This window comes from Arvicanthis niloticus, chromosome 23 (genome assembly GCF_011762505.2).
Source record: "Arvicanthis niloticus isolate mArvNil1 chromosome 23, mArvNil1.pat.X, whole genome shotgun sequence".
Taxonomy (NCBI): domain Eukaryota; kingdom Metazoa; phylum Chordata; class Mammalia; order Rodentia; family Muridae; genus Arvicanthis; species Arvicanthis niloticus.
The window spans coordinates 14,794,891-14,812,929 of NC_133430.1; the positions used below are offsets into that span (position 1 = coordinate 14,794,891).

Genomic DNA, 18,039 nt, shown 5'->3' on the forward strand with positions numbered 1-18,039 from the left:
TTTCCTCTAAAGCACAGGTTATTTTATACCAGCGGTATTCTTTGGATGTCTAGAGATTTGGGGTTGGATGTTGGACATTACAACCTTCTTTTGCTGTCTAGCTTTTGTTATCTTCCTTTACGGTCTGCTGAGAACCACTTTTAAACCCAACTAAGTTACTTGAAGTTCTGCTTGGTCCTGTCAAGGCACGCTTTTGATCCCTAGAACTAATCTAGTGTGACTCTAAGCCAAAATTAGTTCACTTCTGAAGCAAGATGTGACATCTCCCAGCTTCCCATGGGGCTCTCTACCTTGGATGGTCTTAACTTGAATATGTGATTTTCTGTGTCTCACTGGTCCTATACGTTTTCCACTGTTTACTCTGGGGGATGAGTGTGTCTGTTTATGTCAATTTATACAGCCAATCTCCATCCCTCTGTTTTGGGCAAAAGTGCAACCCAAACTTCACACGTGCACTTCCTGTAACACTGGAACTTCGATGGAGCCAGAGAGTTTTCATCACTCTGGCCCGGAGCCCTTCCTGCCCATTTCCAGTCATCACCACTCCTCAGAGGCAAGCTGTTCATTTAGCTCAATTTTAACTCAGTCACCCGTTCAACAAGCACTCACAGAACACTTAGTGTTGGCCAAACAGTGGGTATACAGGGAGGACAAGACAGGCAAGAGCCCTGACTCATGCAGTGTCCAATACCACACACTGATGTGAAATCACAACAGTGGCAATTGTTTTGCCAACAGGCTGAAGGTGACATAGAAACATCTACAGAGAGCCATTTTCTTCCCATGGGTTGTCAAAGACAGCGGTGTGACATAGGATCTAAACAACAAATTGGAGTTCCCTGGGAGAAAAAATCGGAAGAAATGTACTCTGGGAATAGGGTCCAAGCAAAATCAAAGTGATTATCCTAAAATAAAATTCAAGGAGTCAAGATTCAGGAGCTCTGGGCTATGTGATGGTGACAGTGTTGAAGAGGCCCCAATTTGGCAGTTGAAAGACAGGTCAGAGCATTGGGGGGGGCGGCTAGTGAGACTCTTTTGGGAGACAGCACCACCCAACAAGAGTTATAGCAAAACCTTTGTCCACATCTGCACCAGTACCACCACCAGTCTGCCTGACAGTCAACTCTTCCTCATTCTCCACGTCTTAACGTGAGGTAAATTGACCAGACTGGTGATGGATGACACTGAGAATGAGGAAGAGGCAGTGCAAAGATGGTCCTGAGGCTTGGGCAGCCTGGTGGACGGGTACCACTGATGCAGATGCTGATAAAGGTTTGTCTGCAACTCTCGGGAAGCCGACTGGGAAAGATGATTCCGGTTTGGTCTACTGTGCTGCATCTGGCTTGTAGTATCGGGAGGCACTGGCAGATGGGCAGTTAGCAACATGGGAGCTCAGAGGGAAGGGACCTGCCTGGGGATGAAAAGTGCTCATTTGCATCCCTTCCTAATGAAGCTGTGGGTGTGGTGAGATTTGTGGGGGAGAGGTGAGAGCTGCCAGCCAGCTGCTGAGGCCTGCTGGCTTATAAGGATGAGCTGGAGGACAGGACCCCATCAAGGGGAGGAGGAAAAGGAGGAGGAGCACAGGTTTGAACAAAATCCAGCTGCCTAAGGGCTGAGTGGAACAGGAGCTGAGGTCGCTTTCATTGTCCTACAGGGAAGGCAGGTGAGGTGAACACTCAGACACATTCAATAGCTGTACAACATCTGGGTCTGGTTTCTGTGGTTAGAAGTCAGACAATAAGCTAAAAATGATGACGGTTCAGGGTTAGGGACACTTGTGGATGGACAAGGTGACAGCATAATGAATGAAAGGAGGGAGGTGGTTTTGATTGTGGGTTCGTTCTTATGGCTACTCTCGAGCTTGCTTAAAGCCAATATCCAGGCTGGTGGGGGAGAGAGAGTTTTGAGAACAGAAGATGGAATTGGAGGTTCCAGGATTGTGACAAGGGGGTGGAGAGAAAGCTTCCTCTCCCATAGGAGACTGAAAACAGTCATTGGCTGAGGGTTTATCTATGATGTGAGGTGGGAAGAAAGGCTGGCTGAGGGTAATCACATATGTGTGTGTATGTGTGTGTGTGCGCGTGTGCGTGCGTGCGCGTATGCGAGTAATGGGTAATGGCTGTATGTGTCCTATGTCTGAGTGCAGGTCTATTAAAGAGATGCCTTTCTACAGTCAGTAGGAAAGGGATGACCAGATGACCAGTCAGTTGACCCTGGATGGAGGCAACATCCCCAGGTATGCTGGACAAAGAGGAGGCACATGAATGGGCTCTACCAGGCTGACAGCCCCCAGGCTGGAGCATCTTACACAAGCTGGGTCATCTGGTGGGGAAGGGTCTGGTTGGACGGAATGTTCTGTACCCAAGCAGGGTCAGGAGCTACCTGAGGCTGGGAATTGTGATAGGAGAACAGAGTATCTGGACACCTGCAGGTGAGTGGGCACAGTGGGAAAAGATCTTATATGGCGGGAACTTGGCTGTCGCTCCTGTGCTCCGAGGGGCCTCTGAGGAACTAGGAGTGACATGGCAGCTCTGCATGAGGAAGCTGCCCTGTCAGTAGTGTGACGAGTGACAGGGGAGCAGGCATTTGGGTAATAGCCCTGAGAGACAATAGAGGGAGGGGTAAAAGCCAGGCTAATGGGAGGGATGGGCCCCCACGGGGCAAACCCAGGAAAGACAGGGTCCCTGTCACCCCAACAGGTGGAGCCCACTGGCAGGGTGTGGTGTCCATACACAGCTGTGCTACAACAGGGCAGCGGGGAGGGCTTGGCAGGCTTAGGAGAGAGACAAGAGTTGGGACTGCCCTGGGATGCTGGAGCTGTCCTCTGGATGAGTGAAGAGGAAGTGGGGCTAGATTTGAAAGCTGACAAAATGAGCCTTGGCGGGAGATGTTTTCAGAGACTATGATGCTCCGGGGTCTTGGGGAAATGCCAGGCTTTTCAGGAAGGGCCTCTGACTTCCTTCCTTTGAGCTCCTATACCATGCAGCAGCTTGCCTAAGGGCAGGGGCAGGACAGCCTCGTCCCATGTATACAGTCAATACTCTCTGGTTTTTTTTTTTTTTTTTTAGCTTCATCCCCTCTCCAATGGTTACTAATAGTGAGGGACAGTTGGCACCTTCTTTGTTGCCTCCAAGTACAAAAGCAAGAAGAAGCTACTTCAAGTGCCTGGACCTTACATATCATTGAGTGCTATGCAGACATTATCTCACTTTTCATCAGAGCCACCCTCTGTGTCAGATGGGGGACAGAGGGGTGATGGTGAGGTGAATTGGTATTGCTGGGCAAGGGAATGGCAAGAGGCTAGTGAGAGGTAACTCACAGTAGATGGTGATTACTGTCAAGTTCGGACAAACAGACGGACAGTGCTGAGCATCAGGGTTGAAGGTAGAGGGCAAGGTCAACCATTGGATGGTGTTTGCCTACACTGCCAAGAGGCTCTGAATGCAGCGATGGTCAGGATTCTGGGGATTGTTCCATTGAAGGGCACACAGTCAGAGAGAGAGAGAGAGAGAGACGGAGAGAGAGAGAGAGAGACAGAGAGAGACAGAGAGAGACAGAGAGAGAGTCGGAGAAGGAGGGAGAGAGAGAGAGGGAGAGAGGGAGAAAGAAAGGAAGTCTTCAGGAAAACGCAGGAGAGAACAAGGAGAAGAGAGAAAAGAGTGGACACCGGAGCTCAGTTTTCGGCTTGGCTGGCATCCTGTAGTGTGGTCTCTGGGATGGGAGAGACAAAGCTCTCAGGGCCGTCCTAAGCTCAGCACAGAGCAGACTGATAAGAAAGAAGCCAGGAAGTGAGGCTTAGAGACATCCCAAGTTCCAGAAAGGCCTATGCAAGGCTGCAAAGCCAAATTAGAAGTTTGTAAAAAGAATTCTCCATGTAGGCCTTGTAAGTTTCATCACACCAGATGCTGTGGAAACTGGCTGGCTGTCCCACGAGGCCAGGTATGGCACAGACAAAGGAACTATGAGGATATCTTTGTAACTCTGAGCACAGGGTCCCCTATCGTTTCCCTTCCCCGTTTCTGATGAAACAATTGTTCCACTTGTTGGCTAAATACTTGTTTCATGAGTGAAGTCTTTCCTTGTCAGTCAGAAGTGAAATGTAAAATTGTCCTCATGACAAGAATACGTGGCAGTTGTTCACACTCTAAGTGACCAGAGAGCCAAGCTTGACAGAGAGTGAGAGGTTTGTAGAGGGGTGGCGGAGGGAAGTTATCTAGAGCATAGAAAAGACGTTATGAAATAAGAAGAATGTTCTAGAGAAGTTTTCAAAGCTCATGACTTTCTGGGACACATGCTGTTTTCTTTTTCCTTTTTCCTTGGTCCTGGTCCCTTTCATCCCACTATCTTCACCCTTCACAGAATCTCAGAGTCAGGACACAGAGCCAAAGCACCTCTAGAAAAGTACGTTAAAACAGAAATCTTGCAGATGGTGTAGGGGTGATTTGGGAACTGGACAGGGTTGGGAAGCCTAGAAAAATGGCTGCACAAAACTGTCCTATATCAAATTGTTTATGTCAATTAAAGCAGTAGCAGCAGTGGAAGCCGTGTATTGAGCACCTACTGGACCACTCTCAATTGGTCAACTGTGTAAGCTGGACTCCTGTTTACAAAAACAAAGCTGAGAACTGAGTCCTTGAGGAACAGGTTCCTTGCTCATGATGATTGCCAGAGCTGATGTAGACCCAGCCATGTTCTACTGGAGTTTCCTACTACCGTTCAGCCATGTAGTCTTGTTGAAAGAGAAGATGGCAGCAGATCAAGTTGTTTTTCATATCTCACGTGTGTGTGTGTTTGTGTATGTGCGTGTGTGTGCATGTGCACATGTGTGTGCATGCGAGTATGCATGTGAGCGTGTGCGTGTTTGTGTGTGTGCATGTGTGTGAGTGTGTGTGAGTGTGAGCACATGTGTGCATGTGAGTGTGTGTGTGCACGTGTGTGTGCACATGTGAGTGTCCGTGTGAGTGTCCGTGTGAGTGTGTGTGAGAGTGTGCATGTGTATACATTTGTTTATGTTTGTGTGAGCATGTGAGTGTGCGTGTGAGCGTGTGCGTGTTTGTGTGTGCATGTGTGTGTGTGAGTGTGTGCATGAGTGTGAGCATGTGTGTGCATGTGAGTGTGTGTGCACATATGTGTGCACGTGTGAGTGTGTGTGTGCAAGAGTGTGCATGTGTGTTTGTGTATGTGTGTGTGTTCGTTTATGTTTATGTTTGTGTGTTTATGTGTGTACTTGTGTGTGTGCGTGTGCATGTGTGTGCATGTGTATGTGTATGTTTATGTATGTGTGTGTGTGTATGTGAGCATGTGAGTGTGCATGTGCGTGCGTGCGTGTGTGTGTGTGTGTGTGTGTGTGTGTGTGTGTGTGTTCCCATGCATGGGAAGGTCAGAGGACAATCCTTAATGTCACCACGTGAGTAGTACCATCTACGTTACTTTTGAAACAGTGTCTCTTGCTGGTACTGAGTCCATCAAGAAGGGGAGACTAGCTGACGAGCACATCCCAGGATAGGTCACATGAACATGTCAGGCTTTTTAAGCCTAGGCTCTGGGGATTGAACTCAGCTCCTCCCGTTTGCAAGACAAACAATTTACTGACCAAGCCATAGGTTTGCAGGTCTTTACCTGCTTTATTTATTGTATTGTTTACTTTCTCAGTCTCCCTATGTAGCCAGCCAGGCATGAACTCATGATCCTTAGCACCTCCACCCCACCCCAGTTCTGGGGTACAGGCCCACCCTATCACACGTGCCTGTTCCTTTTTCAGACAGAGTCTAACTATATAGCTTTGGCTGGCCTGGAACTTGATGTGTAGACCAGGTGGTCCTCAACTTCAGAGATTCACTTGCTGCTGCCCAGCTCCTGAGTGCTGAAACTATAAGCTGGCCTTCTGTCTTTTGGGGAAAACCAAGGTGTCATGTAGCCTAGGCTGGATTTGAAACCTTATGAAGTAGAGGATAACCTTGACTTTCTGAGCTTCCTACTACTACCTTCCAGCAATGCTTGGATTGCAGGTATTTGCCCACCACACCCAGCTTAAGTGGTTCTGGGATGGAACCCTAAGGCTTAGTGCAGGCTAGGTAAACATTCCTCGAACTGAACTGCAGCCCCACGCCCTGGTTTCCATGTTTTCAGAGGCATGTATACAATAGAAATGCATGTAACTGGGCATAGATGGGTAGATCTGTGCCATCCCCACGGAAGGTAAAGGAATATTTAGAGTCACCTCTGAAGGGCTGGAAGTCACTTTTGACTTTGAGGATGAGAATTCTGGTCCTCATGATGGCAAGGCAGCACACTTTCACTTTCTCCATAGTTTAAAGCATAAATGGAGGAGATCAGAAATCATAAAATGCCTGGGGGTCAGGACAGAACCCTGACTGGCATCCCAGTTAGCATACAGCCTCACCTGTGACCTGTGCCAAGTTATACAACCACACCCTCGTGAGGGCTTATTGTTCATTGTAGGATCAGAACCTACGCATTATCGACTTTGCAAAGTTTCTGTGAGGCTCAAGGGAGACTCCATAGAAGAATGGGAGATCCCACCTGAGCCCTGAGCTTAACTCCTCACAATGGATCCCTTCTGTTTTACAGACTCCCTTCCTTCCAAATGGGCTCATCCTTTTACCGAGTTCTCCTATTGGTTGGTTTCTGTGCTCCAATGTTCTGCATGTCATCATCCAATCCCTACAACCGTGAGTCCCCCCACCCTCCCTCCATGAAGAGCAACCCAGCCTCCCAGGTGTCTCCTAGCAACACCAAGTTCGCCTTCCTCCTGTACCAGAGGCTGGCTCAGGAAAGCCCAGGTCAGAATATCCTCTTTTCTCCTGTGAGTATCTCCACTTCCCTGGCCATGCTATCCCTGGGGGCCCGCTCAGCCACCAAGACACAGATCCTCCGGAGTCTTGGCTTCAACCTCACGATCATGCGGGAGCCCACCATCCACCTGGGCTTCGAGCACCTGGTCCGCTCGCTGAACGAGTGCCACAAAGGCCGGGAATTGCGGATGGGCAGTGTCCTCTTCATCAAGAAGGAGCTGCAGCTGCAGGCCAAGTTTCTGGACAGAGTCAAGAAGCTTTATGGGACAAAAGTCTTTTCTGAAGACTTCTCAAATGCTGTCGCTGCCCAGGCCCAGATCAACAGTTATGTGGAGAGGGAGACCAAAGGCAAGGTGGTCGGTGTAATCCAAGACCTTGACTCTCAGACAGCCATGGTGCTGGTGAACCACATCTTCTTTAAAGGTGAGGCCGATTTACTCTTTTCTTTTTCTTCATTTCTTTTTTCCTTTCCTTCCCTTTTTATGGACTTGGACGTACGTTTGTTTGTTTGTTTGTTTGTTTGTTTGTTTGTTTGTTGAGTTGGGTCTTATGCATTTCAAGATGGCCTCCATCAAGCTATGTAGCTGAGGATGACCTTGAGCTTCTGATTCTCCTGCCTCCATCTCCTTAGAGCTGGGATTATAAGTGTCTTTACCAAACCCCATTGATGCAGTAGGAACTGAACCCAGGGCTTTGTGCCACACACCTCTACCACCAACAGAGACACGACCCCAGCCCACCCCTGATATACACTTCTTTTCCTTTTGGTGTTGTGTAGTCAAGGAAACACGTGTGTACAACAAGGTCTAGACAGCAAGGTGTGTCTGAGTCTTCATCAGCTTTGCAGGTAGCTACCTGTGCATTCTGTCTTCTGTTCCCTCTCTCTAGCTGCCATTCATTCATTAACATGGGGCCTCGTTTATGTCTGTGTTAGCATGAAATAAGAGGCTGTCCTAAAGAAGCTGTGCTCAGCAACGAGGGCCCCAAAACGTCCTCTGGAACTGTTGAGGGAAAAAGAGCTTGTGTTTTGGCACCAACGACAGTCATAGTACTCCCTGGACACCTCATAGCAGTGACACACTGGTCCCTGTCTGGGGCCAGTTTAAAAACCCAGTGGTGAGAAGAGTTTCAAAGGTTTGGACGTGAAGACAAGCTGGTCTGTCACTCTAGAGCGTCATTGCTTACCAAGCCACTGTCATGAATGACACTGCCCTGAAGCTGAGTGAGCATCAGTTCTGAAGGCACATGACCCTGGGTCTGGGTTCTCCCTCTGTCCCTCTCTTGTTCCACAGTCCTAAGTGTGATTCTGAAAAATATCTGCCGAGGGCTAAGTGCCCACTCTGTACCAGTCTCTGCCTCTTGGCTGGGCGATCACTAAGCACACACAGCCTCACAGGACCATGGCTCAAGTTGAGTGCCTGGGCTTCAGAGCTGTGTGTGCCACTGTGCCATGGTCCCTTCCTTTCCCCCATCCTCTCATTTACCCAACCTCCATTTCCTATTAAGCAATTCAGTCCAGCCATTTGTCTAGCCATCCACCCACGCATCCCCCAAACACAAAAAGAGGGCAAAAAAAAAAAACAAAAAAAACCCTAGCCTGCTTTCCTTCATTGGTGTGATTCCTTCATTTACTATATATTATCTTATTTGATCTGTTTCTAATGAAAGGTCATGTGCACAGTATATGGCCATTTTAAAGTGTCTAAGTCAGGGATTCAGTTGCTGGCATCTTCACCAAGGCTGTGCTGCACTGGAAATATAGACAAGCTGGTGACTGTTACTCATGTCTGTCTAGAGCAGAAGTTCTTAACCTCTGGGTCACTACCTCTTTGGGGGGGGCCAAACGACCCTTTCACGGGAGTTGCGTTTTACATATCCTGTGCATCAGATATCTACACTACACTTCATAACAGTAGCAAAATTGTAGTTATGAAGGAGCAGTGAAATAATTTTATGGTCAGGGATCACCACAACTGAAGAATGGCATTACAGGGTAGCAGAATTAGGAAGGTTGAGAACCACTGGGCTAACCCTTTGCTGTTTACGAGGACAGTGTGTTGAAGGACACTGTTCTGAAGTCGACCGGGCATCCACTTTGAAGACAGATTTCAGTGGCTTTCTGTAATTTCCATAGCTCATTTTCCTCCTCAGAAGGAAGATCCCGTCTCCTCAAGAAAATGAGCTGCCTCCCCCAACTCCTGCTCTTCCCCACTGGAGACCAGTAATCTACTCTGTGCCTCTGCAACCTGCCTATTTTAGACACCTCACATGTCTAAATGACATTTGAAATAGGACTCCAGGCCACGACACCCCCAGCTTTTGTGTGTAGCTGAGGTTCATCCACACTGTCTAACATTTAACAGAAGTCAGTCTTTTTCTAGCCAGTTTCTCTTCCCTGTACTTTCCCTTTCTTTACTATTCTTTGTTCTCTTGGTTGACTGCTAGTTTGACACTGTGAACAGAAGCCGGACATTGCTCCTGCAAGGCTTGGATCCAAACACGTGAGCTAGCTCCCAGCTCTCACTCATAATAGCTGAAAAAATACTGTCATCTGGACTGGCAGCGTTGTCCTGTGTGTCAGATGCTGGGTACGCAGGCAGATCCTATTTCAGGCTACTGTGAATACCTTACTGTGACATTAGTGAACACTCACTCTGTGTGGTGCTGTTTTGAGCCTTTCAAGTGTGCATCCAGGAGAGAGTCCACTTGGTCGTATGGTAGTTCCATTCTCAACTTTAAGAAGCTGGGAACTGTGTCTGCAGAGCCTACACTAACAGTTTCTCAGGGATCCGGTCTTTTTCATAGCCTTGCTACTCTTTGCTCTCTTTTCTAAATTTTAGTTTATTTATTTAGTATGTGCGTGTGCATAAGTGCACATACATGCACCTCACTCGGTGTCTACAATAAGTGCACATACATGCATCTCAGTCGGTGTCTCCAAAGAGCCATCTTTTCTGTTGAAATATTTTTCGAGTTTGCATTTTCCCAGCTTTCAATTCATTTTTCTTTCATTCTCACTTTGCTTTCCTAGGGTTGACCTGGGGAATGCAATTGGCATGTAATTATAATGTAGTCTGTGTTTATAACAATCACCATTCCAACAGTTATAAACATTTTTTTTCTCAGTGCTTATTTTTCCTCCATCCCTTTGATGTCATCTTAAATCCTACTGCTACACATGTGTGCCCACCAATATAGATTTATTATGATCAATTTACTTTGTTTTAAAAGGAATTTGTTTTATGTTATGTGAATAAGTGTCTCTGCATGTGTGCGCACCATATGTGTGTCGTGCCTGCGGAAGACAGAAGGGGGTGCAAGATCCCCCAGAACTGGAGTTATATTCAGTCGTGAGCTGTCATGTAGGTGCTGAAAATGGAACCTGAGTCCTTTGCAAGAGCAATCAGTGTTCTCAACAGCTGAGCCATCTCTCCAGCCTGGTCATCACTTTATGAGCTGCCTTTCTAGAGAGGACAACATAACAGGAAAACCTATGTCTCCTGTTTGTCTAGATTTTTTTTTTCTTTATTTAGGGTCAGCATCTCACTCTATAGTCAAGAATTTGCCTTCTCCATCAAGATGGACTTGAGCTTATAGCAAGCTCTCTGCCTCTGCCCACAAACGCTTGAATTCTAGGTGTGTACCACTACACCCACCTCCAAAGCACTCACACCATCTCCCATGTTTCAGCATAACCTCCTTTGCTGGAGTGGATGCATATCACTGTTCCACCCCAACCGCAGAGGCCTCTAGCACTGACAAAAGCTCGCTTGCTTTTATTCTCTCCTAAAATTGTTCGAGCTTCGTATTTTCTGATAAACCATCTGCTCGAGTTGTTGAGGTCGCCCTGAATGTGGGGTCTCTTCTTTGCCTGCTGACCGACTACAATACATCTCATTAACTGTGTTGGAAGATTTCTATAAACCAAGTTTTGGGAGCTTCTGAATGTTATTTCTTTCCCGTAACCACCCTCTCCCTTTCCTATCTCTCTCCTCCTTTTGGGAGTCCCGTGATGTGTGTATTCCTCTGCTTGAGGGTGTATCCCAGCTTTCTATTTTCCTTTATCTTTACCTCGGTACTCCTCACACTACAGACTGATTGACACATTTTCTAGCTCAGTGTTTACTGTCTCCTGTTAGCTGTCATTTGCTGTAGAGTCTCTCTAGTGAAGCTTTCATTTCCGTCACCGCATCTTTCAACTCTACGCGATGACATCGAATCCTTTTTCTAGTTACAAGCAGATGCTTATTAAATACAGTTTTATAAAAAGCTCTTTGAGCACGTTCAAAATAGCTGCTTTGACACATTTGGTTAATAATAAACATACCTGGTTTCCCTTATGAATGCATGCTCCCCACCTCCTAAAGTTTGGGGCTTATTTCCTTGTTTCTTTTTATATCTCATTTTTTTAAACATCTAAATATTTATTTTAGTTGTGTGTATCCACATGTGTGTCATGTGACGAGTATTTAGACACACGTGTGGTTGCCTACAGAGTCCAGACGAGGACATCAGATCCCCTGGAACTGGAGATACAGGTGGTTGTAATCTGGGAGCTGATGTGGGTCCTCTGTAAGATCAGCGAGCATTCCTAACCTCAGAGCCATCTCTAGCCTCTTTGTATGTTTTCAGCCCAGCAGTGTTAATAATGTAAATCAATTCTAAACATGAACTACTTCCCATCCAGAGGGTTAGTCGTTGTTGTTCATTGTAGCAACCTGTAGCTTCCTGTTTCTTCCGAATGGAGTCTTTAAAGTCACAGCTGTCTTCTTGGCTGGAAGATTTCCCAATCTTTTGGAGGATCACTGTGTGCATACTGCGACTTGATGTGCACACTCGGCTTGGCAGTCTGTAATTCTGACTCACCCTTTATTTTCTGTCTGTGCCTCCCAGGCCCGCTGACAGTGAGAGCTCTGAATCACCCAGATAGTTTCCAAGCTGCCTACAGCTTTACTCATGTCTGGGGCCTCTTCGAGTTTGAGATAGGCAGGAGGTTTCCAAATCTCCTGTAAACACTTGATTCTTTAGACATGTATTTGTTTATCTCTCTGTTCGTCTTATCTCTTATCCATCCTCCAGACAGCCAGGAAGTGAGGACGCTTATCTGTAATTGAATATGAAATGCACTCCCACACCTCTAGGGAGAAGGCAATTAGGCACCGAGGGTGCCTCCATTATTGGTTGTGTGAGTGGAGGCTCCCCACAGCGATTTGGCAATTTGCCTTGAATGACCCCTTCTGGGGTCACCATGGCTGACTGAGACCATGCTTAGGGAAGGGTGGACATGCAGAAGGACTTGCTTTGTCATTTTTGCTGACAGGACCTCCCTCCTCTCTTCTCAGTTTGTCCTCCTAAGCTTTGCGGTTAGTGACTTATTTATCTTGACTGTTATGTATTGCTGGAGATGTTTCAGAGTTCCGCCTGCCACCATCTTGGCAAATGTCCTCGGGGAGATGATACTTGCCTTGGCTGAACTCCAAGTCAGATTAAATACGGGTGGCTTTTATCAGTCATTCTTTTGGTATTGCAGGAGGCAGGTCAGATAAAGACAATTCTTAGACAATGAGTCTAGGGCTGTTTATGTTTTGAGATATGTTTTCTCTGTGTAGTCTGAGATAGCCTCAAACTCACAGTCTTCCAGCCTTGGTCTCCTATGTTCAAGGGTTTGCAAGCGTAAGCCACTATGTACAACTTGAGAATGCGTCTTGAGAGTATTCCAGCCCCATTTTGATTTCACTGTAAATGTGGGCTGTTATTTTTCAAGACCACACAGAATGAAGGATGGGGTGTGGTACTAGAGCCTGTTAGAATGCCACAAACGTTACCACTTCCAACACAACACAGTTTTTTCTCTTTAATATTTTGTTTCTCAGCTATAAGCATCTGAAGATTTTTCAGAGTTCTAAGAAACTGACTTTGATCACTGTTGTAGTATCAGATACTCTGTGTGTGTGTGTGTGTGTGTGTGTGTGTGCTGTAATATTAAATAAGTGGAGTGTATTTATGTGTATGCAGTGTAGTGTATGGTGTGTGTGCATATATGGTGTAATATTGTAGATGTGCAAGTGTATATTGTCTGTGGAGTGTACATAGTGTATGTTATGTGTGTGAAAGTGCATGTAGGAGTGGGTATATATGGCATGTGTGGTATATTTGGGTGGGTATGCAAGTGTATATATGGTATGTGGGGTGTATTTATGTGTTTGTGTGTGCAGGTGGTCTATGTGTGTGGTATGTGTATAATATGTGTGTTGTGTAAATGTGGGGAGTGAATGTGTAGTATATATGATGTACGTGTTTGTCTCTCTATGTGTAGTGTATTGTATGATGTATGAACATGCCTTATGTATACATTTATACATATATACATGTGTGTATTTGTGTATGTGTGTGTGTGTGTCTGTGGTATAGGGTGTGTGTATGGTATGGTGTGTGTGAAGGGTATGTGTGTGGTGTATGTGTATTATATGTATGTGTGTATGTGAGATATATATTGTGTATATAAGTATGTGTTGTGTGGTGTGTGTGTATGGTATGGTATGTGTGGTAAGTGTATGTGTATACATGTGTGTGTTTGGGGTTAAAGTCTGGGCCTTGCAATGCTAGTTATGTTTGTTTTTATTGAAAATTGAGTTTTTAGAGGTCCTCGTCTGCCTGTTTTTACCTGGCAGGTTTCAGGACATAAAGCCTCCTCTTCTTCGCATTGACCTAAGCTCTCCCTTCTTTTGCACTGATGTAAGCCCTCTCTCCTTTTGCACTGATGTGAGCCCTCCCTTCTTTTGCACTGATGTAAGCACTCCCTTCTTTTTCACTGATGTGAGCTCTCTCTCCTTTTGCACTGATGTAAGCGCTCCCTTCTTTTGCACTAATGTAAGCACTCCCTTCTTTTGCACTGATGTGAGCCCTCTCTCCTTTTGCACTGATGTGAGCCCTCTCTCCTTTTGCACTAATGTAAGCGCTCCCTTCTTTTGCACTGATGTGAAGCCCTCTCTCCTTTTGCACTGATGTAAGCCCTCTCTTCTTTTGCACTGATGTGAAGCCCTCTCTCCTTTTGCACTGATGTAAACCCTCTCTTCTTTCACACTGATGTGAGCCCTCTCTTTTTTCTCCACGCTAGCCAACTGGACCCAGCCCTTTAGTGCTGCGAACACAAACAAGAGCTTCCCATTCCTTCTGAGCAAGGGCACCACTGTGCACGTTCCCATGATGCACCAGACCGAGCTGTTTGCTTTTGGAGTGGACAGGGAGCTGGGCTGCTCTGTTCTGCAGATGGACTACAGGGGAGATGCCGTAGCCTTCTTTGTCCTCCCTGGCAAGGGCAAGATGCGGCAGCTAGAGAAGAGTCTGTCCGCAGGGAGGCTGAGAAAGTGGAGCCGCTCACTCCAGAAAAGGTGAGCATGACTGCCAGCTTGTAGGGAGCTGTTCATGGAGAACGTGGTGGTAGCTATCCAGTGATAACTCCTGTGTACCAGGCCTCCTAGGCCTGCCAGACAGTGATGTTGGTACTGTATCCACACAGTACCACATGAACACCACTGTCGCCTGGTACATAAACATTTCCTCATCCTCTCCTTCCATCTTCCCAGATGGAAACAGACTCCTAAGTGGATGTACTGGTTACTTTTCTGTCACTGGAACAAAGCACCATGACCAAAGGCAACTTAAGGAGGAAAAAATTTACTTTGACTTACACATTCAGAGGATGAGAGTCCATCCTGGTGTGGAGTGTAGGATCAAAGTGGTAGGCCATGGTGACAGAAACAAAAAGGGTGCAGTGATGACACCAGGCACAAGCATAGACATAGGAGATGGCTAGAGTCTGAGCTGGGTGTTTCCAGACTCTTGGATTCCTTTTCCAATGGAATACAAGATGACACAGATTTCAAGACATCAAGGAAACTCCCTTCAAAGCAAAATGATAACGCAGGTCAAAGAGAAACGGGGTGGCAAGATTACTAGTGGACCATCAAAGTGAGGCTTCTCAAAGGGCCCAATTATTGTTTGGGGCTCCCTGTGGTGGTAGCACTTCCGATAGAGGCACAGCACTGGCAGAGGCTGAAGGTGAAGAATCAAGAGGCGCTGCAGGCTTGTCAAGTTTCTTCTCTTCACCTGCTGCACTGCTGCTGGGTGGTGGAGAAAGACAAAGCCTCCAGGAGGCCACAGGAAGGTAGAATGCAGAGGGAGCCAGAGAATCCAGAGGGGCCCAGGCCAGCAGAAGGAGTTGTCCATGGTACTAAATGTCAGGGAGGTTTGTCAGATGAGGTATCTCTCCAAGGTCTTGTGCTTTTCTTTCTATAAACAACTAAGCACATAAACATAGGCAAAGCACTGCATTTGAACCTGACCATCTTCTAAAATAAGAGAAATGTTATTGACTGTGCCCAGGAGAGCAGCTTGTGGTAAATGCTCAATGGATGAGTATTGTTTGCTCTGGGCTAGGGCAGAAGAAGAAAACATGCCAAGCTGTAGGTGTGTGCTGTCCAATATGGTAGCCTCTGGCCACAAGTGGTCTCCCATGTTTGAATTTAGTAAAATGGAATAAAATTAAGGATGATGAAATGGCTTAGGGTGTACACATTCTGGCTTCCAAGCCAGACAGCTGAGTTTGAACCCCAGGATCCACAAGTTAGAAGGAAAGGACTGACTTCCAAAGGTTGTCCACATCACACACATATGCATGCACACACACTACACCACACCACACACACTACACACACATACCACACACTACACACACTACACACACACAAACACACACACTATACATACATACATTATACCACACACTACACACACACACACTACACCACACACACACTACACCACACACACACTACACCACACACTACACACACACACACCATTGCACACATGTGACACCAGCCCCATCAATCAATCAATATAACCAATGAATTAATTAAAGTAAGAGTTTAGTTCATTGTTTGCTATAGGCATTCATCAAATTGTTCAGTAGCCACATGTGCCCAGTGGCAAGCATATGGACAGGGCAGGTGTAGGTATATTCCCAGCAGGGTACAACTCTTTGTGGGATTTTGTCACCCTGGGAGATTATCAGGGTGTGCTTGTCTCAGGGAGTCCTGCTGGGCAGGGCAGGTGATGTGGCTGGTACCTAGGCTACCATCACTTCCTGATGTCCCCACTGGTGTCTGCTGTGGTATTTATGCTGACCCACCATCTCACCTCAGGTCCTCACTTGATTATAGGATCCGTATGTTTTATTCTGATCCCCAGAGATGAGTTTGTTCATCGGGAGGCTCAGAGACAGAGCAACCTGGTACTTTGGGACTGGGGTGAGTGGACTTCTCTGGCACTCAGTAACAGCGCTGGAGAGATGGGGATATCCTAACCTCGTCTCTTTCCTTTTTACTCTCCACAGATGGATCAAGGTGTTCATCCCCAAAATTTCCATCTCTGCGTCCTACAACCTGGAAACCATCCTCCCTCAGATGGGAATCCGAGACGCCTTTAATTCAAACGCTGACTTCTCCGGAATTACAAAGACACATTTCCTGCAGGTTTCTAAGGTAAGTTGATGGAAATATGTCCAAGAAAGTCCATGCCAGAAGGGACAGCTAAGAAAGGACCCCCCTCTTACTGTGAAGATCACAGGCTGGAGAGGGCGAGGTGTATATTGGCCAAAGGAAAGGCCAAGTCTTGTGGCTGCCAGGCCTGGGCCTCCATGGCCACACCATAACCTGACTCACAGGTACACATAATCCCTCTTCAAGAAAACAATCTGTGCTTCTTTGAAAATCAGGTCTGTTCCTAGCAAGCAACATGGTTTCCACCTCCCTGCAGTGAAGAACAGATAGGCATCTAGCATTTCTTCCTTTCCCGACTTCACTGAGTTCCCAAGCAGATGTTATGGCAGCTGCTGTCCAGGTGCCCTTTTTACCTGTAGATGTGCCGTTTGTCCTAAAGGGAGAGGGATGGATCTAAAAGGCCAGATTTTTTGGGTCCTCTTGTGAGAAGTTATTGATTTCAATTCGCAAGTGATATAGCAAATGTTGCATCCGAGATCTCTTAGCCTGGCAGTACAATCGGGTGACCCATGTCCTCGTGCCCCACAGAAAATCTCTTCATTTATTAGGTTGTCTGTTTAGTCTCTGTCCACATCCAAGTTGATATTTGTCAGGTTTTTGATCTGGTTAATTCATATCTTTATTTATATGTTAATATGATAATGGATTATATGATAGTCAGATATTGTTCTGAGTTCATTTTTGTCATTGTTCCCCTGGGGGAAAAAAGACTGAGAGGTGCCCCATGGGGCATGATGAGCCCAATAGAGCTTTACCTGAGGGGAACACTCATACGCACCTGAAAAGTGTCCTCACGGGCAGTTCCCAGCCCATGATGTTATCTCGGTCGTTGGTCACAGGTTGAGAACCTCCTCCCTGGAAGAGAAAGAAGCACCAGCCTTTGGTAGCGGGAGGCTCAGGTCACAGCTTCTGTTGGGAACCACTGACACCTGTTCTCCCATTTCCAGGCTGCTCACAAGGCTGTGCTGGATGTCAGCGAGGAGGGGACAGAAGCCGCGGCAACTACCACCACCAAACTTATAGTCCGCTCAAGGGACACCCCGTCTTCCATCATCGCCTTCAATCAGCCCTTCCTCATTCTACTTATAGATAAAATCACAGAATCCATCCTCTTTCTAGGGAAAGTTGAAAATCCCAGGAAGATGTAGGTTGGAGGTGAACTGTTGGCTGGTCTCACACTGGTGATGAGCAAGAAATAGGTGTGTGTGGGAGGACACTTGCGGGGTGATGTCAAGACGCTTCCATGCTTGAGGCCAGCTTGACTCCAACAGTAGCATTATGACCTCAGGAATAGCATGCTGGGGCCCAATCATAGAAGAGACAACAGGGCCTGGTCACCCTGCCGGTGGCCCCTCCCACCTGTTCTTCTACAAATCTTTTTCCTGGAATGTGGCAGAGCAGGCAGGGTTCCATTCCTCCTCAGAGCTCTTGGAAATGATGACACACAGGACTCAGCACCCTTGCTTTTATGGCTGGCTTCCAGCACTGCATTCAATAAACCTGAAATGTTGGCAACAAACCCTCATCTCCCCCATCACCAGGGCCCTAATCTGAAAAGGAGGGATTGCCCACTGCTGAGTGGCTGGATTGCCACTGGTGGCATTGCGGTGGCTGCGTGGATTCATTCTCTCAGTTGAGTTCTTCAATGGCTCCTGACATGC

At 46.8% G+C, this 18,039-nt stretch overlaps 1 protein-coding gene across 2 annotated transcripts; it reads left to right on the forward strand.

Moving 5' to 3' along the window:
* Nucleotides 1-1,494: 1,494 nt before the first annotated feature.
* On the forward strand, nucleotides 1,495-18,039 carry Serpina9 (serpin family A member 9). 2 transcript variants are annotated; one of them, XM_076921296.1, is made up of 5 exons: nucleotides 1,495-1,663; nucleotides 6,592-7,238; nucleotides 13,933-14,206; nucleotides 16,213-16,360; nucleotides 17,326-18,039. In XM_076921296.1, the coding sequence occupies exons 2-5, from the start codon at nucleotides 6,608-6,610 to the stop codon at nucleotides 17,524-17,526; spliced, it is 1,254 nt and encodes a 417-aa protein (XP_076777411.1). In that variant the 5' UTR covers nucleotides 1,495-1,663; nucleotides 6,592-6,607; the 3' UTR covers nucleotides 17,527-18,039. The 2 variants fall into 2 exon arrangements, with proteins under 2 accessions (XP_076777411.1, XP_076777410.1); XM_076921295.1 differs by lacking the exon at nucleotides 1,495-1,663 and adding an exon at nucleotides 2,171-2,236.

What these genes read in the sequence shown, in the direction of transcription:
- Serpina9 (XM_076921295.1), top strand. Translation starts at nt 2,196, where the DNA reads ATGACCAGTCAGTTGACCCTGGATGGAGGCAACATCCCCAG. An exon ending in GATGGAGGCAACATCCCCAG is followed by an intron (nt 2,237 to 6,591) that starts GTATGCTGGACA and finishes TCTGTTTTACAG; the next exon opens with ACTCCCTTCCTTCCAAATGG. An exon ending in AGCCGCTCACTCCAGAAAAG is followed by an intron (nt 14,207 to 16,212) that starts GTGAGCATGACT and finishes TACTCTCCACAG; the next exon opens with ATGGATCAAGGTGTTCATCC.